The sequence below is a fragment of the Oncorhynchus tshawytscha genome, unplaced genomic scaffold (assembly GCF_018296145.1).
Source record: "Oncorhynchus tshawytscha isolate Ot180627B unplaced genomic scaffold, Otsh_v2.0 Un_contig_19442_pilon_pilon, whole genome shotgun sequence".
In the NCBI taxonomy this organism is placed as follows: Eukaryota; Metazoa; Chordata; class Actinopteri; order Salmoniformes; family Salmonidae; genus Oncorhynchus; species Oncorhynchus tshawytscha.
In genome coordinates, this window is record NW_024608999.1 from 1 (window position 1) to 25,000 (window position 25,000).

Below are 25,000 nucleotides of genomic sequence, written 5' to 3' on the forward strand. Positions count from 1 at the left end.
GCAGCCAGCCAGTGACATCTTCATCTCCTTTTCAGAGCCATTACTACCTCTCTGAGTGGTGATTACAGACGGTCATAATTGAGCCATCAGGAGAAGGCACTGATGAGAGGGGGGAACCAGGGGGCTGGCTGGGCCTCAGAGGGGAGATGGGAGATGGGAGGCAAGGGACCCGCGCAGGCAGATGCGTGACAGCGCTCCCTCGTCCTATCGGTGCGTTAGCTCTCAGTAGTAGCGTGTCGTGGCTGGCGGCAGAGCAGTGACATTCACACATGACGGCCTGTCTGTCTCTGAATGGGGCTGATGATGACAATGAGGTCATATCAATACACACAGGAAACAGAACACAGGTACCTCTCACCTGGACCCACACTACTCAATGTGCTGGAAAGCATTAGGAGGAGGGAGAGAGAGGAGAGACAAGGGAGTAGAGAGAGAGGAAATGGGGAGAGAACAGGGGAAAAGAATAGAGAATAGAAAGAATTAAGACTAAAGAGACAGGAAGGAGGGAATTCAAAAGAGAGAGAAAATGACACAGAAAGAGAAACAGACAGAGACAGAGAGACTGTCGATAATATTTCCCATCTTGTTTTGTTTTGTCTTTCATACCATGTCATGTGTCTACTCAGTCATGTTGACACTGTTGTTGTTGATGTTAATCCCATGTCCACTACTATTATTATTGCTGTTAGTCCCACCGTTTATTTATATATATATATATATATATTTTTTTTTTTTTTTTTATATATATATTTTTTTATATATATATATGTATACTTGAACTTGCCAAACTTGCCATGTCAATAAAGTCAATTGAATTGAATTGTGAGTGAGAAAGAGAGCAAGAGACAGAGAGAGACAGAGAGAGACAAAGAGAGAGTGTAGTGTAGAGGTCAGTGAGGTTTGTACCTTCAGTCTGAGCAGCTCCTCCAGGTCATGAATCCTCTTCTCCACTCCTCTTCCTGACTCCACGCTGCTCGCCGGGGACAACGACCTAGACAGCTGCACCGGTGCACTCTGGGGGATGTAGTCATTCAATCAGAGAGAGAGAGAGAGGCAGGGGGTTCGGCTACGCGCTTCAGCAGGCTTTAGCATCACATTACAGAGACAACTAGTGCTCAATTAACAGCTGCACAACAACTGTGTGAATACCAAAAACACATTATATATGTTCATTTCACTTTTCCCTTACGTGAAGACATACAGATACACACACACACAAGCAAGAACACACACACACACACACACACACACACACACACACACATATCATCTCTCCCCTCACACACACATACCATCTCTCCTCTCACACCCACATACCAAGACAAAAAAAATACAAAAAACCAATCAGGGTGCCAGAGGAATAAGGAAGCATCCCTCCACACACTGCACCACACGGAGCTCCAAAGGTTTCTCTCGCCACTGGCTAATGAGTATGTTCATTTACATGTACACTGTTTCTTTGACTGTAATGACGTCCCATTAGGGGACACTAAAGGGCTATAGATTCCAGGCTGCGCCGGGCTTCATTACCAAAAGGTGGGCAGTGGGGCCCCTTTAATTGCTCTATGAGGACCCCGAGGTTACACTTGATAGGACAACTGGCTGGTAGAAACTGCTGGGGGGAGAAAAAAGAAAGCTGCTCTCTCGCTCCTCCTTGAGAACAAGAAGCACTCTCCGGTCCTGCTGTGTGTGTGTGTGTGTGTGTGTGAGTGTGTGTCTTTTCTTTAAAAATAAATAAAGAAGCTATGGGAACAATATGCTGTTGGAATATGGAAACAGGAAGATGAGGATAGGAGCCCCTGTGGTGGGAGTGTTGAGCGGAACAGATGGCGGCTAAAATATGCAATGTGACTAAATGCGCCGATGCTTCTTTAGTCTGGAGATTCGGCGGTAGCAAGAGTTTATAGGGAGGACGGAGGGATGGCATGTCGGCTGACCCAAAAAGGACAAAGTGACATTGAAGGGCAACCAGAGGCCTTGTGCAAACTAGATCTATTAAAGCTTTTTAACGGTTCTCATTTGAACCTCTGAGTTTACCAAACATTAGAAACACCTTCCTAATAGTGAGTTGCACCCCCTTTGCCCTCTCAGAACAGACTCAATTCGTCAGGGCATGGACTCTACAAGGTGCTTAAATATTTTGTCTTGCCCATTCACTCACTGAATGGCACACATACACAATCCATGTCTCAGTTGTCTCAAGGCTTAAAAATCCTTCTTTAACCGGCCTCCTCCCCTTCATCTACACTGATTGAAGTGGATTTAACAAGTGAGGGACAAATAAGGGTTCATAGCTTTCACCTGGATTCACCTGGTCAGTCTATGTCATGGAAAGAGCAGGTGTTCTTAATGTTTTGTACACTCAGTGTGTACTGCTGTGACAAATACTTTCCTCCTGGGTGTCAACGATCTTCAATTCATTTTTTTTTTTAAATGTACACTCCAAAAACAAACTAATACTAACAACAACTTACAGACACCTACAAACAATGACTACATCTCATCTGGCCAGACCCGCATGCTCACACCCCCATCCTTAGACGATTGCAATACAGTCCGCTTTCTCTATGATTTGCTTGACCTTCACTTGAACTCTGTTGAACTCTGCATCCAGCAAATGAGTAGATAAAGCATGTCTGGTCGGAGAGGTGTATGCTGGGTTAAGAACATTCAGAAATCTCTTCTAATACACATTGCCTGTGAGCATCAGTGGTGAAGCAGTTGCATACACAGCTTGATTAAGACATTCATTAGCATTTCTCTGACTACGTTCCTCCATTGAGTCAAAAACACTTCTGATTCCAGGAGGACCATGAGCTGTTGTTATCGATAAGGTGTCTGATTCCTCATTTTCACCTCGAATAGAAGTAGAGGGACTTTTGTCAGAGGTTGCTTGTTGTGAGCCCTGAGGGAACTTTATGCACTTGGCCAGATGATTATGCATCTTTGTTGCATTCTTCACATATGATTTGGCACATTATTTGCAAATGTACACAGCTTTTACTTCTACATTAGCTGCAGTGAAATATCTCCACACATAAGATAGTCCCCGTGGCATTTTCCTGTAAAGATTAGAAAAAAATGAGTAAAAAAAACATTGTTAAGCAGTTAGATGAAACAACTCCTTTGTAAGATAAATGTTTTAAAATTAAACATGTATGGGAACAGGTGAATTAACACTCCTCAGTTAGCAGGCTCAAGCAAGCTAAAACCCACATGGTAGCAAAAACTAACCAGCAGAAATTGTTAACAAGTTAGAACTGATTTAAACAAACTTTGCTGTAAACAACTATTTACTCATTTACAAAAAAAGTTATGTATGTCATATAAATATATTCACCCCACCCAGTATTGTAATCAAAACTCACCAGAAAGCATGTAGTCCTTGGCTCAGACAGTGTAGTAGTGTGGGCTCAATAGCATCTCATTAGAGTGCAAGATCTTGAGAATCAGCTGCACATGTGATGGAAGAATGCACTGTGCATGCAGAGGGTTGAAACTCCATTGAATTGGGGATAGTTTAACCAAAATATGCCACAAGACCTAGAATTGCCTTGTGTATCCCACAAAAAAATGTTCACTGTTATAAGCTAACTTTTTTTATGAATTTATGCAAGATTGCCAGACTTAACTTCCCATGGAAAATTTCCCGGAAAGCTTCCAACCCTCGTGCTCACACACACCCCCATCCCTAGAGCCAGCGTGCTCACAGCCCCATCCCTAGAGCCAGCATGCTCACACACACCCCCATCCCTAGAGCCAGCATGCTCACACACACCCCCATCCCTAGAGCCAGCGTGCTCACACCCCCATCCCTAGAGCCAGCGTGCTCACACCCCCATCCCTAGAGCCAGCATGCTCACACACACCCCCATCCCTAGAGCCAGCATGCTCACACCCCCATCCCTATAGAGCCAGCGTGCTCACACCCCCATCCCTAGAGCCAGCATGCTCACACACACCCATCCCTAGAGCCAGCATGCTCACACCCCCATCCCTAGAGCCAGCGTGCTCACACACACCCCCATCCCTAGAGCCAGAATGCTCACACACACCCCCATCCCTAGAGCCAGCGTGCTCACACCCCCAACCCTAGAGCCAGCATGCTCACACCCCCATCCCTAGAGCCAGCGTGCTCACACCCCCATCCCTAGAGCCAGCGTGCTCACACCCCCATCCCTAGAGCAGCGTCTCATTAGAGTGCAAGATCCCTAGAGAATCAGCCCCATGTGATGGAAGAATGCACTGTGCATCCCAGAGGTTGACCCCCATCCCTCCATTGAACCCCCATCCCTAGAGCCAGCGTGCTCACACACACCCCATCCCTAGAGCCAGCGATCCCTAGAGCCAGCGTGCCCACACACCCCCATCCCTAAGCCATGCTCACACCCCCATCCCTAGAGCCAAGACCTAGAGCCAGACCCCCATCCCTTGCTATCCCCCCATCCCTAGAGCCAGCATGCTCACACACCCCCAAAAAATCACACACACCCCCATCCCTAGAGCCACGTGCTCACACCCCCATCCCTAGAGCCAGCATGCTCACACACACCCCCATCCCTAGAGCCAGCATGCTCACACCCCCATCCCTAGAGCCAGCATGCTCACACCCCCATCCCTAGAGCCAGCATGCTCACACCCCCATCCCTAGAGCCGTGCTCACACACACCCCCATCCCTAGAGCCAGCGTGCTCACACCCCCATCCCTAGAGCCAGCATGCTCACACCCCCATCCCTAGAGCCAGCATGCTCACACCCCCATCCCTAGAGCCAGCGTGCTCACACCCCATCCCTAGAGCCAGCATGCCCACCCCCATCCCTAGAGCCAGCATGCTCACACCCCCAACCCACACACCCCCATCCCTAGAGCCAGCGTGCTCACATCCCCCCCATCCCTAGAGCCAGCATGCTCACACCCCCATCCCTAGAGCCAGCATGCTCACACACACCCCCATCCCTAGAGCCCACGCTCACACCCCCATCCCTAGAGCCAGCGTGCTCACACCCCCATCCCTAGAGCCACACCCCCATCCCTAGAGCCAGCTTGCTCACACCCCCATCCCTAGAGCCTGCGTGCTCACACCCCCATCCCTAGAGCCAGCATGCTCACACCCCCATCCCTAGAGCCAGCCTCACACCCCCAACCCTAGAGCCAGCGTGCTCACACCCCCATCCCTAGAGCCAGCGTGCTCACACCCCCATCCCTAGAGCCAGCATGCTCACACCCCATCCCTAGAGCCAGCGTGCTCACACCCCCAACCCTAGAGCCAGCATGCTCACACCCCCATCCCTAGAGCCAGCATGCTCACACCCCCATCCCTAGAGCCAGCATGCTCACAAACACCCCCATCCCTAGAGCCAGCGTGCTCACACCCCCATCCCTAGAGCCAGCATGCTCACACCCCCATCCCTAGAGCCAGCGTGCTCACACCCCCATCCCTAGAGCCAGCATGCTCACACCCCCACCCTAGAGCCCGTGCTCACACCCCCATCCCTAAAGAGCTCACACCCCCATCCCTAGAGCCAGCATGCTCACACCCCCATCCCTAGAGCTCACACACACCCCCATCCCTCAGCGTGCTCACACCCCCATCCCTAGAGCCTGCGTGCTCACACCCCCATTCCTAGAGTCAGCGTGCTCACACACACCCCCATCCCTACAGCCAGCGTGCTCACACCCCCATCCCTAGAGTCAGCGTGCTCACACCCCCATCCCTAGAGCCTGCGTGCTCACACCCCCAACCCTAGAGCCTGTGTGCTCACACACCCCCATCCCTAGAGCCAGCGTGCTCACACCCCCATCCCTAGAGCCTGCGTGCTCACACCCCCATCCCTAGAGCCTGTGTTTAGACTCTGTGTTTAGACTCTGTGTTTAGACGCTGTGTTTAGACTCTGTGTTTAGACGCTGTGTTTAGACGCTGTGTTTAGACGCTGTGTTTAGACTGTGCCGCAGGCTACTGTTGACCGGAGTGACCCTGGTGCCACAGTGCTCTCCACCAGCAGTCCTGACTGTGGACACACAAGGCAGGTGTCAGCCCTTCTGCCATCTCTGTTCCAGCTCTGTCTTAATTACCTCTATGGTTAGTCATTAGTAGATGGATCTGCATATTACTGACGTTTTGGCTTGGCTGGCATCGCTCTGTGTGTGTGTGTGTGTGTGTGTGTGTGTGTGTGTAGGGGGGTATAATGTGTGTGTAGGGGGTATAGTATGTGTGTGTGTAGGGGGTATAGAGTGTGTGTGTAGGGGGTAGTGTGTGTGTGTAGGGGGTATAGCGTTTGTATGCGGGGGGTAGAGTGTGTGTGTGTGTGTGTAGAGTGTGTGTAAGGGGGTATAGTGTTTAGTGTGTGTGGTAAGGGGGAATATGTAGGGGGTATAGTGTGTGTGTAAGGGGGGTAGAGTGTGTGTAGGGGGTATGTTATAGTGTGTGTGGGTATAGTGTGTGTGTGTGTAGGGGGTATAGAGTGTGTGTAGGGGGTATAGTGGGTGTTTAGGGGGTGTAGAGTGTGTGTAGGGGGTATAGTGTGTGTAGGGGTATAGAGTATGTGTAGGGGTGTATAGTGTGTGTGTAGGGGGTATGGAGTGTGTATAGGGGGTATAGTGTGTGTAGGGGTATAGTGTGTGTGGTAGGGGGAATAGAGTGTGTGTAGGGGGTATAGAGTGTGTAGAGTGTGTGTGTAGGGGGTATAGAGTGTGTAGGGGGTATAGAGTGTGTGTGTGTGTAGTGTGTGTAGGGGGTAGGGGTAGGGGGTGTAGTGTGTGTAGGGGGTATAGTGTGTGTAGGGGGTATAGAGTGTGTGTGTATAGTGTGTGTAGGGGGTATAGAGTGTGTAGGGGGTAGAGTGTGTGTAGGGGGTATAGAGTGTGTGTAGGGGGGGGTATAGAGTGTGTAGGGGGTAGAGTGTGTGTGGGGGTGTGTGTGTGTAGGGGGTATAGTGTGTGTGTAGAGTGTGTGTAGGGGGTATAGGGTGTGTAGGGGGTATAGAGTGTGTGTAGGGGGTATAGAGTGTGTGTGTGTAGGGGTATAGTGTGTGTGTGTAGGGGGTATAGGGGTAGGGGGTATAGAGTGTGTGTAGGGGGTATGTGTGTGTAGGGGGTATAGAGTGTGTGTAGGGGTATAGTGTGTGTGTAGGGGGTAGTAGTGTGTGTAGGGGGTATAGAGTGTGTGTAGGGGGTATAGAGTGTGTGTGTGTGTGTGTGTAGGGGTATAGAGTGTGTGTGTAGGGGTGTAGTGTGTGTGTGTAGGGGTATAGAGTGTGTGTAGGGGGTAGAGTGTGTGTAGGGGTATAGAGTGTGTGTAGGGGGTATAGAGTGTGTGTGTAGGGGTGTAGTGTGTGTGTGTAGGGGGTATAGAGTGTGTGTAGGGGTGTGTGTGTAGGGGGTATAGGGGGTATAGGGTGTAGTGGGGGTAGAGTGTGTGTAGGGGGTATAGAGTGTGTAGGGGTATAGAGTGTGTGTAGGGGTGTAGTGTGTGTGTGTAGGGGGTAGGGGGTATAGAGGGGTATAGAGTGTGTGTAGGGGTGTAGTGTGTGTGTGTAGGGGGTATAGAGTGTGTGTGTGTAGGGGGGTATAGAGTGTGTGTAGGGGCTATGTGTGGAATGATCATATCTGATCAAGCACTAATCATAAGAGGTTTGAATTATCTTTCAGGTGTTATCAAACCATATACCCTTCATCAAAACCCAAATAAAGCCGGAGACAGAAATTCCACCTGGACTGAAAAGTAAGTCTGATAATATTCATGTTTGTGGGGTCAGCTGGAGAACATCCATTTGCATCACGTGTAAAAGTCACACAACACAGAGTGAACAGACAGTGAAGGACTGGATAGAGGGACACACAGTGATCAATGAAAGGCTGTGGGTGCAGATGCTCCTCTCTTCCAGTTGGACAGCCCGTCTGCCGTCTGTCCTGCAACAGGTCCAGATGAAGATGTGTGTGTGTGTGTGTGTGTGTGTGTGTGTGCGTGTGTACTACGAAACGACTTGTTATGGAGGAACACGCCGTTATCTCTTTAATGCTGGGCCAGCCACAACTCGTGCCCGAGCCATCGAGACACACACACACACACACACGCACAGCCTGAGGACAAAACAAAAAAGGCGAAGGCGTAAGGAAGATGAAGATGTGCCCTCATCTCGTCTCGACAGCTGGCTAGGGGCCACGACCTGCCTGTGCCATGCACCCCGTAATGGCTCCACAAACAGATAGAGAGAGAGAGAGAGTAGAGAAAGAGAGAGAAAGTAGAGAGAGAGAGAGAGAGATGCGTTACCAGAAGGAGAGAGTGCGAGAAATAAAAGTATGTTATTTCCTGAACGGTTGATGACCCCAGCTCCACGTTGGAGAGGCACTCCATAGACCCCCCTCCTCACCCCTCCCTCCACTCTCTCCATCTCCCTGTGAGTGGAGAGAGAGACTGGTGGGGTCACACTGTCATCAATGGAGTTCTTTATGATGGCAGCACCGTGTCATGTGTGTAGCAGCGCCAGCCAGGGCTCTCAAAGCACGACTTGTTCAGGACCCGGGTGATGTGAATGGGATATATTGTAAGCCACACACAAACACGCGCCCCCACACACACCCACAGCTATATGGGCCATTCAAAGACCCACTCGGTGCTTTTCAGGATGCAAAAAAAAGCAACAGGTACTAAAAGGTTTTAAAAAGGGACATTAAGAAACATTAAGAGGAGCAGGGTCGAACCAGGAGAGTGTTGTACATAAACTAACACACAAGACATGCTGAAGTACAGCCCCTATAATGGTTTGACTGATATGGACTGGAGGCTGGAGGGAAAGTGACAACAACAAAAAAACAGTGTGATGTGGGCAGAGCGGCTGAAGGTTGTGTGTGAACGCTGGCCAGCGCGTGAGTGTATGTGTGTGTGGTGTGTGCGTGCGTGCGGGCGCTGTGTGTGTGTCAGGGTCAGTATTTCCTCCAGCGTCAGATCAGATAAGGTACTAGGGCCCCTGTCCAGGTGGAGCGGAGAAGAGAGGGCCGGACTAATGGAATGTCTGTGTCATCTCATAGCTGGGTGTTAACACCACCCACCCAGGTGTGTAACGGGAGACTCCTCTGGCAGACAGGATAGAGACAGACTGGTACAGCTGGACCCGTCATGGTGCTGTATGCTGTATGACCCTCTCTCTAAAGAGATGTCAAGGATGTTTTGGCCTGTATTCATGTTAAAAAGCCTAAGTGGAAGCAAAAGTGACACGTATTTTTTTTGCTGCCTACAAAGTCCTAAACAATGTGTGTCTGTATGGCAGATTTGGAGTGTTATCTAAAAACATATTAGTCAAAATGGTGAGTGGTTGGAACTTGAACGATCGGAAGCCTAATGTGGTAAATCAGCCAGTGCCTGAGCCCCAGGCATGAAACCCACAGCACACGCCGGCCCGGGAGGGAGGGGGGCAGGACTACGGCTGCCAGAGAATGGATCAAATTAATCACATGATTCGATGTAACTTGCCCTTGTCTCCCCAGTAGCCGTCTCCTACCGGACTGGGGTGAGTCTCTGAGGTGACTGGGGTAGTGTGCATGTGTGTGTGTGTGTGTGTGTGTGTGTGTGCATAGTAGCTGACCCACCTGTCGTCTCCCAGTGTGTTGGCCCCTGGAGGGGCTGAGGGCCAGCGATGTGTCTGGGGGCCCCGGGGGCTCCTGTGGGACCGGGCTACAGGTTGAGGGTGGGGCCTCCTCTCCACTGAGTTCCTGATCTGGAGAGTCATACAGAGTCTGCTCCTGTAAAAGGCCAAGTACATCCACATGATCCACCACACTAGACCCAGATATTCAGATAAGGTGACAAGAAAAACAGTATTTTACAATAGCATTACAGACTACGTAGGAGGACCCAGCAGCCTCTGGGAAATGACAAAGGTGAAAGTTGTATTTTGGGAACCAATTATTAGTATTTATATATAGATATATATTTTTAAATGGGATCCAATTAAAACATCCCAGCTTATAGGCCTTGATTTGAATTTGAGAGAATAAAAAGAATTGTGTGAAAAAAACATGAAAAGTTCAAACTAATCCTCAACTAAACCCTGATCTTAGACTTGAGCCTGACCTTGTACCTGTACCTAAAGCTTGAAGGTTGTGCAGTAAACATCCAGACGCATGTAAGCTGGGAACTGGAAGCTCCAACGAGGAGGGGACAGCGGTCTGAACTCAACTCCAGGTGTGAGAGACGTTCCCTATCAAGGACCTATCTATTTATCACCACCTACCAGCCCAGTCAATTAACGCTCCCCAACACACCACGGCAAACCGCCACACCCCCCACACACCACAGGACCACCGAAACAAAGCAGGGAGACAAGGGCGAACGGGAGTGTCTGTGAGCGTGTGCAGGATGCTAGGAGGCCAGGCCCCACAGCCGCCCAGAGAGGATGATGGATGGACAGACGCCACTGGCCAGATTGTCCCCTTAGTGTGATGGGAGAGGGAGGGGAGGAAGATGGGGGGGACTTATTATTGGGGTGAGAAGTGTGACATTGAGGAACATGTTCATAATATAGATGTTTAGAGAAGCCCATTTATACAGACGCTTGTTAATTCAATTTGTTTGTACCGGTCCCTGTCCCTATTCTAATAACATAATAATCATATGCTGCAGCCCCAACTACGTTGCCAGTACTTCTAGAAGTGTACAAGGTAAGCTGTTACTGTAGCTACTGTAACATCAATACTTCCTGTTACCTAACAGGGTACTGTAATCCAGTTCTTTATGTGACCTCAAAGAAAGCCTTATCTTGTCCCCACTTTTCTCCTCGTCATGTGTTTTACCTCATATGGCCAGTGTGTGTGTGTGTGTGTGTGTGTGTGTGTGTGTGTGTGTGCGTAGATAAGGACAGTCCTCGGGGGCAGTGGTTTATATGCAGAGCCTGCCTGAGCTTTCTTTGTCATACACAATTAATGAAATGATGATGAACATGGTCTTAACATGACAGGCAGGAGGAACACACACACACACACACACACACACACACACACCCACACGACCTTAACATATGCAACCATACTGTGCGTTGACACCTCTCCCCTCATCCTTCATGACCCTATATAAAAAGGTGAGCAGTAAATAATGCATTGAGCTAGCCAGAGAGTGCTACACCTACCACTTCCTTCTATACCTACCACTTCCTTCTATACCTACCACTTCCTTCAATATCTACCACTTCCTTCTATACCTACCACTTCCTTCTATACCTACCACTTCCTTCTATACCTACCACTTCCTTCAATACCTACCACTTCCTTCTACACCTACCACTTCCTTCTACACCTACCACTTCCTTCTATACCTACCACTTCCTTCTATACCTACCACTTCCTTCTATACCTACCACTTCCTTCAATACCTACCACTTCCTTCTACACCTACCACTTCCTTCTACACCTACCACTTCCTTCTATACCTACCACTTCCTTCTATACCTACCACTTCCTTCTATACCTACCACTTCCTTCTACACCTACCACTTCCTTCTATACCAGGCGCTAACACTCTAGAGGTCGACCGATTAATTGGAATGGCCGATTAATTAGGGCCGATTTCAGGTTTTCATAACAATCAGAAATCTGTATTTTTGGACACCACAAGTTAAGAACACATTCTTATTTTCAATGATGGCCTGCCTAGGAACGGTGGGTTAACTCCCTCGTTCAGGGGCATATAATTGATGTGGTGCGTATCGTTGCTCCAATGTGTACCTAACCATGAACATCAATGCCTTTCTTAAAATCAATACACAGAAGTATATATTTTTAAACCTGCATATTTGGCTAAAAGAAATCCAGGTTAGCAGGCAATATTAACCAGGTGAAATTGTGTCACTTCTCTTGCGTTCATTGCCCGCAGAGTCAGCATATATGCAACAGTTTGGGCCGCCTAATTTGCCAGAATTTTATGTAAGTATGACATAACATTGAAGGTTGTGCAATGTAACAGGAATATTTAGACTAATGGATGCCACCCATTAGATAAAATACGGAACTGTTCCGTATTTCACTGAAAGAATAAACGTCTTGTTTTCGAGATGATAGTTTCCGGATTCGACCATATTAATGACCGAAGTCTATGATTTGATAGAGCAGTCTGACTGAGCGGTGGTAGGCACCAGCAGGCTCGTAAGCATTCATTCAAACAGCACTTTCGTGCGTTTTGCCAGCAGCTCCTTGTTGTGCGTCAAGCATTGCGCTGTTTATGACTTCAAGCCTATCAACTCCGAGATGAGGCTGGTGTAACCGATGTGAAATGGCTAGCTAGTTAGCAGGGTGCGCGCTAATAGCGTTTCAAAAGTTACTCGCTCTAAGACTTGGAGTAGTTGTTCCCCTTGCTCTGCATGGGTAACGCTGCTTCGAGGGTGGCTGTTGTCGATGTGTTCCTGGTTCGAGCCCAGGTAGGAGCGAGGAGAGGGACGGAAGCTATACTGTTGCACTGGCAATACTAAAGTGCCTATAAGAACATCCAATAGTCAAAGGTTAATGAAATACAAATGGTATAGAGGGAAATAGTCCTATAATTCCTATAATAACTACAACCTAAAACTTCTTACCTGGGAATATTGAAGACTCATGTTAAAAGGAACCACCAGCTTTCATATGTTCTCATGTTCTGAGCGAGGAACTTAAACGTTAGCTTTCTTACATGGCACATATTGCACTTTTACTTTCTTCTCCAACACTTTGTTTTTGCATTATTTAAACCAAATTGAACATGTTTCATTATTTATTTGAGGCTAAATTGATTTTATTGACGTATTATATTAAGTTAAAATAAGTGTTCATTCAGTATTGTTGTAATTGTCATTATTACAAATACATTTAAAGAATTGTCCGATTAATCAGTATCGGATTTTTTTGGTCCTCCAATAATCGGTATCGGTGTTGAAAAAACCTCTATAACACACACACCACATTCCATGATAGCGTATAAAAACTTCAGACTGACAAGTAGCGCTTTGGCACCTGTGTGTGTGTGTTTTCTAGGATCACAGGTAATGAAAGAAACAACACCAGCGCTGTCATCACCTCTCGGTGTTTCCTGATCCCATCATCAGGAGTAGCAGCCTTGTTGCGAGTCGCTTGGCATCTGGGTGTGACCTTGTTAACTGTCGGGGTAATTCACTTTAACCAACGGGGAGAGGGGATGATAAATTATTAGCGGTGGAAGATTTTGTTCACATTTTATTAAATTGGCCTGTCAGAAGGGGTCGGCCAAATTATCTGGGGCCTCGTTTATTGGAGGCTGGCCATATTGCTACATCTGTTACAATTATTTATAATTTCTAGCTCAGTCGGATGGAGGGGGAAAAAAAGAAGAAGAACAACCAACCAGAGTTTTTTCGGTCGGCATCGGCCACGTAAAGCAATTTACAAATTATCTGATGAGGGACTGTTTTAGTTCTTTCCTCCCTCGTTTTCTAAGCCAAAGCAGAAGAGAACGGGGAGGGATGAGAGGAGGGAGGGGAGGGGAGGGATGAGAGGAGGGAGGGGGAGAGGAGGGAGGGGAGGGAGGGATGAGAGGAGGGAGGGGAGGGATGAGAGGAGGGAGGGGAGGGGGAGAGAGGGGGAAAAAAAGAGAGAGAGAGAGAGGCGCGCTGTAATTACCGAACACGATTAGGTTCTTCTGGGAACTTATCTGGCGCTCGTGGCCCTGGTAAGATGCGGCAGGAACATATGGAGGAGGCTTGTGATTGTGCTCCCTGAAGCTCGTGACCCGTCTGCTGCTGAGCCCTTCAGCTGAATTTAAATGAGCAGTGCCATGGCTAATGTTCTACACATGCACCATTTATGCCACAAAACAAATCTGATCACTGTTAATTATGGAGCAGCTATAACCAGGGCAGGCCCTACCTCACATCTGTGGCAACGCCGGGGTCTCTCTGCCTGTGTCTCCGATGCTGTTGGAGAGGTAGGCTAGGGTAACGCATGGACGGGATGGGGGTTTGTGGTGGAGTTAGGGGGTACTGGAGGGCGCATGGGGGTGTGTTTGTGTAACCCCCCCAGTTCAGATGCAGTGGGCTGTGTTAGTCTGGATGGTGGTTCCTGAGTGGAAGTGGGTTGTGCTGGAGGACCTAATGGAAGGACAAGACAGGGGCAGTGTGTGTGTGTGTGTGTGTGCAGTGCTGCTGGGTCCTCCCACACAGTCTGTCTGACCTGTGTGCCTGCAGCACATGGCTGTGGTTGGTTAATGAGGAGAGCTGCAGTACACAGGGCTCCCTTCTAATGAGACCACTTGAGCTATTAAATCACAACACTGGAGTCCATGTTGAGTCCATGTCATTACTGTCTCAGGTCTAATATATGGGCTCTCATCTGCTGCCAGACACAGAGCCCTGACTCTGGGTGGTTCACTTGGTGAGAGCGTGGCACTAGCAACGCCAGGGTCGTGGGTTCCATTCCCACGGGGGTCGCACACACTACAAATAAATTCATTATGACACAAAGTATGAAATGGAAAAACATGGCTCTATTTAAATGAAGGTAGCTTTACCGTAGGTTGCAACAAAATGGCTTTCAGTCCACAACTGGCAGAAGTTTCCCTCTATTGCTCTGCCTTCCATTAGGCTCCACTTTCCACTTCATCATTTTTGGGGTGTTTTTATGTAAATCGATTCTGTTACGTTTCTAAATTCCAACCCGACATCACGGCTTCCACTTCCATCAATCTGCTTTTGTAGCATTACGATTTCATAGATCCTATCTGAGAACCAACTATTAATGCTTTCCCCTCTGAGCCTCTGTCCACCATCACTAACCATCTAAACATTAAAAAAACACACACATCTTCCATTCTTCACTAGGTCTATAACCCCACAGGATCCAGGGGTATGTCATGTATGATGATGATGATGAGGATGAGGATGCTGATCAAAAGAAGCACCTCTCCTCATCCAAACCTGACCCTGGCGGAACAGAGCGGCGGGCGAGTGGGGAGTGATACTTGAATTATACATCTGACAGACAGCGCCTGATTCACTAACACTAAACAAGGATTAGATGGAGGCAGATGTTATAGGAAGAGCCATGGCTGTATAGCTGAGGGAAAGGAGGGAAGGATCCAGGCAACTAAAGTACCTTTTACTTAGCGAGAAGAAAACAGGAGAATAAGAAAGAGAGAAAAAGTGTTGTTAACGCAGTGGGGGGGTTCAAAGTTGAATTTAGCATTTCATTATGTTAGCGCCGGTCTATGTGTTGATGTGGTACAGTCACACGTACTGGGACCCTCCTGCTTCCCATCAGTGTGTCTGATGAAGAACAAAAAAGGATGCTAGCACCCTATTCCCTTCAGAGTGGCAACAAGTAGTGCACTATATGAGAATAGGGGGCCGAGTTCCAAGTTGATGAAAAGGACAATAGGTGTCCTCCTAAAATCCCCCTCTTCAACCTAGCCCCAACTTCATTGGACTGACTGAGAGCCTCATCTTCACACCTCCTTCATTTCCAACGCTGATGAGGGGCTTCGCTAGTGAGCTCTGCTTTGAACGGCTTCCCACACAATTAAGAAGTCACTGTTCATTTAGATGGCTGTCCAGAAAAGCCTGAGGTCTGCTATGTATTCTAATGTGGGTTCTACTAATCACTGCTTTACTGTAGCCAGCCAGAGAAACAGTAGCTAGCTACCCTGTGTGCAATGTGGTGACAGTGTGGGCTGATTGAGCTACGGCTACAAAACTCTGCTGGTGGCCACTGATCACTTGGTTGCGGTGGCAGCCGCCAATCTGGCAACCGCTCGATCCAACCTGGCAACCCATCATCCAGGCTGGTGTGTGGCTGAGCTGAGTCACATGGGCTGCTGGGTTGTCAGACCACAGCCAGAACCTTCAGGCTGAATAGAAGAACAGGGCACAGGGCCATCTTCCAGACTCTATGGAGACCTGTCTCGGTCTGTCTGCAGTGTACTCGCTGACTCACATAAAGGCATAAAGGCATCCAACTATCTAGATGAACGGCTAGCGAGGAACTAGCAAGCTCGTTGTGAGAAACTCTCACAAGGATACAACTATGGTACAAGAGGAAGTTTTAGAAGGATCACTGGCCGTTCCTTCAAAACAAATGGAGATCAATCAAAAGGAGATGTAAAACTAGATTTCACCTACTTCCCAACTCCAAATCATTAACACAACTTTCACCTGAATTCTGCATTCCAGTACAAATGTGTAGATGAAGGTACCAGAGGTACTACAGTAGCTATAGAAAGTAGACAAGATTGAAGTCCAGATTGACATCGTCTGACTACTAGACAGACTGATTCCTATTCAGACTTGACCTGCTTCAGTCTAAGTCCCAAAGGCAGCATTCAGCATTGGCTGGAAAGCATTAACTCCACTTCAGACATGGAGACAGAAGACAGACGGTAGTTCTCTAGCAGAGCATGGCAACATAACACACAATGGGTGTTTTTTTCACCTCCTGCACCCCCTTCCTCCTGCCTTCCTCTCCCTCCGAGAAAGTAGTGTTCAAAGCCGTCGCTCTTCCCTCTCTTTCCCCGTATTCAAATGAGTGTGGCGCCAGCTACGTCTCCCCCCGCCCGGCGCTCCCCCAGCCATCAGCACTTTGATCATCTCCAACAGGTAACTTCCAAACATTTCAAATTAAAATAAATCTCCGGCTAACAACCGGTGCATTAGAATTTAACAGGTGTTCGGCGAGAGGAAGTCGTTATGGAATTAGCTATTTACGCTGGAATACACACACGCCCTGTCAGTGCAATTATAGCCTGGGAAACGGAGAGGCCTCTCCCTCCTGACTGGCTGGGATACCTTGGGACGATAACCTGATCTGTTCACTTTGATGTCAGTAGGTAAGGAAAGTTAAGAGACAAAGCAGCCCAGGCGCCGGCTACATGTGCTCTGGGTAAACACTATTTAATATTGATGCCACGCATCGGTTTTTATGCATAAAGATGCCCGAAAATTATGTGATCTGAGTTTCTTATGATGGAGGATTGCATGGATGGACGGATGGACGGATGCTTACTGGGGTGGAAGACTGAGAGACAGGGGTGCCTTGTATTGGCAGTGTCAGAAAGAACACACACACACACACACAAAGACTTGTAACACACACGCGCAAAAACACTCAGTTATAAACATGCATGCACACACACCACACACCGGCCTGGAACGCGTCTCCTCTAGAACGTAGTATTAATTACTGGGGTAACACTGCATAGCTGGACTTAATTGCTCGCTAATTGATCCATTTATATTTCAGCATTCATTCGGCTGAATTAACAGGGTTAAGTGAGACAGAGGCAATTGTAACTCACTTAACATTTGCACTGATATCTTCTGACTTCCTGTCCGGGGCGATGCTATCTGGAGGATTACCACCCGTCAAATTAGACAAACACAATCAATTTGTAAAGCAGCGAATAGCAAACCGTTCTGCAAGGTGTAACACTGCTCAGATCAGCACCTGTATGTATAACATATCTCAGAGTAGGAGGGCTGGTCTAGGATCAGTTTTACCTTTAGATTATAAATCAATAAGATTACATGGCCAGGGTGGACCTGATCCTAGATCAGCAATACGACAGCCTGATATTGTCTTGCTACTGTTGTGGATCTATGGACCGTGACTGACCATGTGTGGTCTAACCAATAGGGAGGATGACTGATAAACGCATCATTAAAAGATATTAAGCGCTACTTTGGTTGATGGAGCTGGACAGACAGACAGACAGACAGACAGCATCTTGTTACTCTCCACCCTCTGGGTGTGAGTTGAGAAAGGGGGAGAGCTGACACCATCACTACTCAACACCATTACCCATCTCCAATTAAACCTGGGCAGAGGGGAACGGCAAAATGGATGCTGCTTCTATGATTCTATCACCTGAAGAGAATTTTTAATTGAGTCCCAGTCTAGATAGAGAGACATTGGTGGGAGGAGAAAGAGAGAGAGAGAGAGAGAGACCCAAGAGAGGAGAGAGATCAGAAATCTACATGAAAGACACTGACATTGGGCTTGAACAGAAATGGGAAGATCAGAAGATCAAGGGTGGGCTGGATATCAAGCCAAGCGCCTGATAAGCATCTCTCTGTCTCTAAAGACCACCCCCACAACGGGCTTATGGTGGGCATATCACCACCCACACACTCCTGCCAGGCCGGACAATAATTACACACTGGTTGAGTGTCAGGGGGTCGGAGGTTAGACGTATGTCTATATCAAGGGTGGTGTAAGTGCTGGACCATTATAAACAACTTAGACGTGACATGGGTCAAAACAAACATTCATTATTTCATCAGGCAATACTTAAAGTGTGAAAGTGCATGCAGTGGCGTGCATAAACACACACACACAGATCTGTCTGCAATGAAGAACTTCTGAGGTAGACAATATGGACACTCAGTTCACTGCCTCTGGCTGTACAGCACTCTCAATATAATCCCTGAGATGTGTGACGCAAAATGTCTTCAACTTGCCTCTAGCTTAAACCTCTGACAGCTCACCTCAAAGTGTTTAGAGTTGGTCTGCCTGGCTGGGGGACCGGCTGGGGCCATGGTCTGTGGAAGCTGCTGCTGGTTGTGTGTCTGCTGTTGTTGTTGTTGCTGTAGCTGGCCTTGGAGCTGCACAATCTGCTGTTCCTTCTGGCCCAGCTGGGTTGTCAGGGCGACGTGACTCTGGCGGAGCCGGCCCTCGTTGGATTTGAGCGCCTGGTAACATATGCTCAGCTCGTTGTAGAGCTGTGGCCACAAGTAGAGGAGAGGGAGAGAAAAAAGAAACACTCATCACATCGGGTGCTGACGGGACAGAGAGTCGTGACAACGATCGTTCTCCTATTTCCATGGAGAAGACGAGTGGACAGATGCTATGATCATCTGGAAGGAGGGAGGGAGAGAGAGAAGGAGAAAGGGGGTGAAGGAGAAAGTGGGAGAGTAGTGGAAAGTGTAATACCAACCCCCTGACTGGACAGATTTTTTATACATGTTTGTCCCACCACCTCTCCACACAGAAACTCCTGTTACAGACAAGGCTTACAGTGAATGGCTTGGCAACCATGAGATTGGCACAACCTTGAACTTCTGAAGAGAGAACATGTTTACTGCCTCACTGTATTACCACTGTAAAGACAACACATTGTCAGCTTGCCTTATGGTGATGTGGTTTTGGGGGATTGGTGATGTGGTTCTGGGGGATTGGTGATGTGGTTTTGGGGGATGGTGATGTGGTTCTGGGGGATTGGTGATGTGGTTTTGGGGGATTGGTGATGTGGTGATGTGGTTTTGGGGGTTTGGTGATGTGGTTTTGGCGGGGTGGTGATGTGGTTTTGGAGGGGTGGTGATGTGGTTTTTAGTGATTTCATGGTGATTTTACTGATAGGAGCTGGTGTCTCGGTTGTGGTCATGTTTGTTAGAGTGTTAGGGGGACTGGTTGAGTGTGATGTCATGTGGTAGTGTATGGTTGAGTGTGATGTCGTGTGGTGGTGTATGGTTGAGTGTGATGTCGTGTGGTGGTGTATGGTTGAGTGTGATGTCGTGTGGTGGTGTATGGTTGGTGTGATGTCGTGTGGTGGTGTATGGTTGTGTTGTCGTGTGGTAGTGTATGGTTGTGTGATGTAGGTATGGTTGAGTGTGATGTCGTGTGGTGGTGATGGTTGAGTGTGATTTTGGTAGTGTATGGTTGAGTGTGATGTGTGTGATGGTTGGTGTGGTAGTGAATGGTTGAGTGTGATGTCGTGTGGTAGTGTATGGTTGAGTGTGATGTCGTGTGGTGGTGTATGGTTGAGTGTGATGTCGTGTGGTAGTGTATGGTTGAGTGCGATGTCGTGTGGTAGTGTATGGTTGAGTGTGATGTTTGGTGGTGTATGGTTGAGTGTGATGTTGTGGTAGTGTATGGTTGAGTGTGATGTCGTGTGTTGGTGTATGGTTGAGTGTGATGTCGTGTGGTAGTGTATGGTTGAGTGTGATGTCGTGTGGTAGTCTATGGTTGAGTGTGATGTGTGTGTCGATGTATGGTTGAGTGTGATGTCGTGTGGTGGTGTATGGTTGAGTGTGATGTCGTGTGTCGGTGTATGGTTGAGTGTGATGTCGTGTGGTGGTGTATGGTTGAGTGTGATGTCGTGTGGTGGTGTATGGTTGAGTGTGATGTCGTGTGGTAGTGTATGGTTGAGTGTGATGTCGTGTGGTGGTGTATGGTTGAGTGTGATGTCGTGTGGTGGTGTATGGTTGAGTGTGATGTCGTGTGGTGGTGTATGGTTGAGTGGGATGTTGTGTGGTGAAGTGTATTATAAAAGGTGGTATTGGTATTTGTGTTAGTACTGTGTGCTATGGGTAGAGTGTGTTAGTACTGTGTGTTAGTACTGTGTGTTAGTACTGTGTGCTATGGGTAGAGTGTGTTAGTACTGTGTGCTATGGGTAGTGTGTATTAGTACTGTGTGTTAGTACTGTGTGCTATGGGTAGTGTGTGTGTTAGTACTGTGTGCTATGGGTAGTGTATTAGTACTGTGTGCTATGGGTAGTGTGTGTTAGTACTGTGTAGTAGTACTGTGTGCTATGGGTAGTGTGTGTTAGTACTGTGTGTTAGTACTGTGTGCTATGGGTAGTGTGTGTTAGTACTGTGTAGTAGTACTGAGTGCTATGGGTAGTGTGTGTTAGTACTGTGTGTTAGTTCTGTGTGCTATGGGTAGTGTGTGTTAGTACTGTGTGTTAGTACTGTGTGTTAGTACTGTGTGCTATGGATAGAGTGTGCTAGTACTGTGTGTTAGTACTGTGTGTTAGTACTGTGTGTTAGTACTGTGTGCTATGGATAGAGTGTGCTAGTACTGTGTGTTAGTACTGTGTGTTAGTACTGTGTGCTATGGGTAGAGTGCATTAGTACTGTGTGCTATGGGTAGAGTGTATTAGTACTGTGTGCTATGGGTAGAGTGCATTAGTACTGTGTGCTATGGGTAGAGTGTATTAGTACTGTGTGCTATGGGTAGAGTGTATTAGTACTGCGTGCTATGGGTAGTTGTTACCTTCTAATAGCAGGTGGTGTCTGCTGTGTGAGCCTCTTCCTGGTTACAGAGTAATCTGGGTATTGTAGTGTAAATGAATAGAGTGGTAATATATAGTATAGTTAGTCACCTTCTGATAAGAGGTGGTGTCTGCCGTGTGAGCCTCTTCCTGGTTACAGAGGACTCTGGGTATTGTAGTGTAAATGAATAGAGTGGTAATATATAGTATAGTTAGTCACCTTCTGATAAGAGGTGGTGTCTGCAGTGTGAGCCTCTTCCTGGTTACAGAGGACTCTGGGTATTGTAGTGTAAATGAATAGAGTGGTAATATATAGTATAGTTAGTCACCTTCTGATAAGAGGTGGTGTCTGCAGTGTGAGCCTCTTCCTGGTTACAGAGGACTCTGGGTATTGTAGTGTAAATTAATAGAGTGGTAATATATAGTATAGTTAGTCACCTTCTGATAAGAGGTGGTGTCTGCAGTGTGAGCCTCTTCCTGGTTGCGTAAGACTCTCTGTGTGTCCAGGTTGAGTCCTTCTAGCTGCTGGATGAGCTGGGCCTGCTCTGCAGCATGTTCACTACTCTGTCTGTACAGGGCCTGCACCTCCTGCAGCTCACGCCTGCGTAGAAACACACACACAACGCAACATCAAATACCTACTATACAAACATATTCAAAATCTAAAGAATTTGTGGCATAATGACACAAGACGTTACTAAAGTACAATGACATCTTCAATCACTTCTAACACACAGAGCGTTTCCCTGAGCCGGATGTGACTGGCTGACATCTCTCAGTGACACCACGTTAAGACACAGAGTAGTTAAAAAAGGTGAGATTACCCACAAAGGCTCCTGGGTTTTCACCGTTTTATCATATTGACTAAAGCTTAGCCAAAGCCTGCACCATTTCCCCTCCTCTCTCCCCGACTCTGCCTCTCCAAAGCTCTCCAAAGCACATCTGGTATGCAGGGCTTATCAACTGGTTCTAGACGAGGATGTGCGTGTCGCCTCAGAGCCTCGGGGTGGAGAGATGGCTAGAGCCTCTCGCACACACTGAGCAGTTAGGCGCACACACTCACACACACACACACACTACTCTAAACGGGTTTAACTGAGACTGTAGTGGATAATGAAAGCCACATAAAAGTACATCTAATTTAGCAAGATTATATGATATTGGACATATTTTAATTGAGGGTCATTTCACTGTACAATTTATACTTACAAGGTATACAAAAACAACATGACAGACCAATTTGAATGCATGAAAAATATTGCCTGTGACATTTACGTCATTGTGCATTGTATCCATGACGATGCCAAATCACAGACGTCATGGCACATCGCACAGCAGTTTACATGTATTTTTAATGCAAGGTGTCCAAGAGTGACCTGAAAGGCGTCTGTCACATACAATGTATTTTTATAAGGTTTTATTATCTGACCCGAGTTGGGTGACGTGTTGGTCCCTCTGTGCCACCTCCTTCTGCCTGGAGGAGAGGAGGTCTGCCAGGCTGCTGCACTGGTCCTGAAGGTCTGCCACCTGCCGCTGGGCATCGCTCAGATCACCCTCCATCTCCTGCCAAGGTGGAGGACAAGAAGAGGACTATCAGTCAATCAATCAACTAATCAAATGTACTTGTGTCTGTTAACAGCAACAGTCGTCACAAAAACATGCTGTAAAGTCCACAGGTGTCAAACTCATTCCACGGAGGACCGAGTGTCTGTGGGTTTTCGCTCCTCCATTGTACTTGATTGATGAATGAAGGTCACTGATTAGTAAGGAACACCCCTCCCCTGGTTGTCTAGGTCTTCACTGAAAGGAAAAACCTAAAAGCAGCAGACACTAGGCCCTCCAGGGAATTGGTTTTCCACCCCTGGTCTAGAGGAAGCTGCACGACTCTGTTTTGTGTTTGTTCAACAAATGACGGTTTCCTCAGTGGATTTGGTAAAGGCTTGGTGTTCCTGTTCCTAAATGAGCTTCAGAACGCCGTGCTAATACAAAAGTCCACGTGAAAACAGCGGCCAGAGGCCAGGACACAGTGTATGACCCGTCTCTACCCTGACGGAGTCTTCTAACACCTTACGTGTTGATGTTGTGTTGCTGGACTCCACTAATGGCCAAACAACTCTTACCATTAAGAGCCAGAGAGATAAGAGGTCTGAGAGTGTCTGAGCACTGAGGGTCATCTTAAAACTTCACAAGAGACTCTCTCCTTTTAACGAGAGGCTACAATTACAGCAGGGCAGACCCAGCCGCCTGGCATCAAACACACAGGGGGCATCGGGACAAGTCTGACTGTAATTAAAAACAGCTTCAATCACCGACGCCGGTGAAATGAATGGCCGCAATTTAATGGCAGCAAATTAGCCACCGTGAAAGTGAAAGATGGCGCTAAGGATGTAGCGATAACACTACTAGTACATAAACAATATCAGTGCATAGTTGTGACTACTTGTAACTTTTTAATGTTCCAATCTTGAACAGACTTATCGTTCTAAATTGGTGTGGAATCCTTGTGCATTCCATGTGTTCCATCCATCTCTCAGAGTTGCATGGTATTAAAGCCTGACCAGGAGCAGAGCCAGGTGAGTGTCTGTCTGTCTGTGTCTGGTGATGTGATTGATGTGCGTAGTGGAGTTGTTACTAGGGACTGGCCCTGTCATAATTACACCCTGGCCCTGACTTATTCAAAGCTCTCTCTTTCTCTCTCCTCCTCCTTCCCTCCCTCTCTGCCTGTATCTCTCTATCTCTCTCTCTGTCTGCCTGTCACTGTCTCTGTCTGCCTCTCTCTCTCTGTCTGCCTCTCTCTCTCTCACTCTGTCTGCCTGTCTCTCTCTTTGTCTGCCTCGCTCTCTCTGTCTGTCTGCCTCTCTCTCTCGGTCTGCCTGTCACTCTCTCTGTCTGCCTCTCTCTCTGTCTGTCTGTCCTCTCTCTCTCTCTGTCTGCCTGTCTCTCTCTCTCTCTCTCTCTCTGTCTGCCTCTCTCTCTCTCTGTCTGCCTCTCTCTGCCTGTCTGCCTCTCTCTCTCTCTGTCTGCCTGTCTCTCTCTCTGTCTGCCTGTCTCTCTCTCTGTCTGCCTCTCTCTCTCTGCCTGCCTGTTTCTTTCTGTCTGCCTGTCTCTCTCTCTCTCTCTCTGTCTACCTGTCTCTCTCTCTGTCTGCCTCTCTCTCTCTGCCTGCCTGTCTCTCTCTCTGTCTGCCTACCTGTCTCTCTCTCTCTGTCTGTCTACCTGTCTCTCTCTCTGTCTGTCTACCTGTCTCTCTCTCTCTGTCTGCCTGTTTCTCTTTCCGTCTGTCTGTTGCTCATGCACTTGACTGGATGAGCGCTGATGAGAAATGACTGTTGGCTCGTACTGACAAGAGTTGTGCTGTGTGCGTCAGTGGAGTGTGTCTGTCTGTGAGTGCGTGTTCGAGCCTCTGTGCTGTGTGCGTCCACGGAGCCCCCCCCCAAACTCTACTATTGATGGGCAGTTGTGTTCTGTTCCAAGAGGAGTGGGAAGGGTAGTGGTGGTAGTGGCAGTCTCCTGTGGGTTGACACTGATTGGTTGTCTGACTGTTTGAACAACATGTGTCCAACGTGCTGCTGTGGTGATTCTTTTGTTGCGAGGCGGATTAGAGTGAGAGAGTAAAGTTGATACATAATAATGACGAGGGGGAGAGATGCATATCACTGATTCTGCTAATAAGCTACACGAATAAGGAGAGGACTAAAACACTACAGTCGTCCAGTGATCACATCGGGGGACTTGGCCGGGGCTCGGCTTCTTCTTTTCCTCACCAGACGAGACTTGGGTCCAAAATGTTAAAAGTAATTATTTCTCCCACCCCCGGAACAGGGCCATCAATATTTAAAATGTGTGCTTTGAGAGAGGAATTATTTGACATTCATATATTGAGGAGGGAGAAATAAGGAGGTTCAAGGTGTGTAGAAGAAACGGAACCCTTCCTCTCTGTGTGTGTGTATATACACATACACACACACACACACACACACACACACACACACACACACACACACACACACACACACACACACACACA

General features: G+C 47.8%; 1 protein-coding gene across 1 annotated transcript in view; it reads right to left on the reverse strand.

Annotated features, from left to right (window-relative positions):
* Positions 1-844: 844 nt before the first annotated feature.
* The window catches only part of LOC112239740 (centlein), a gene marked incomplete at its 3' end in the record, with an annotated part of 35,653 nt that continues 11,497 nt past the window's right edge, over positions 845-25,000 (reverse strand). The window contains exons 7-11 of the mRNA XM_042313984.1: positions 22,403-22,536; positions 21,412-21,574; positions 18,469-18,702; positions 9,587-9,739; positions 845-1,014 (exon numbers count right to left, since the gene is read on the reverse strand). Coding sequence (XP_042169918.1) covers positions 845-1,014; positions 9,587-9,739; positions 18,469-18,702; positions 21,412-21,574; positions 22,403-22,536 — 854 coding nt within the window. The remainder of the gene's footprint in view (positions 1,015-9,586; positions 9,740-18,468; positions 18,703-21,411; positions 21,575-22,402; positions 22,537-25,000) is intronic.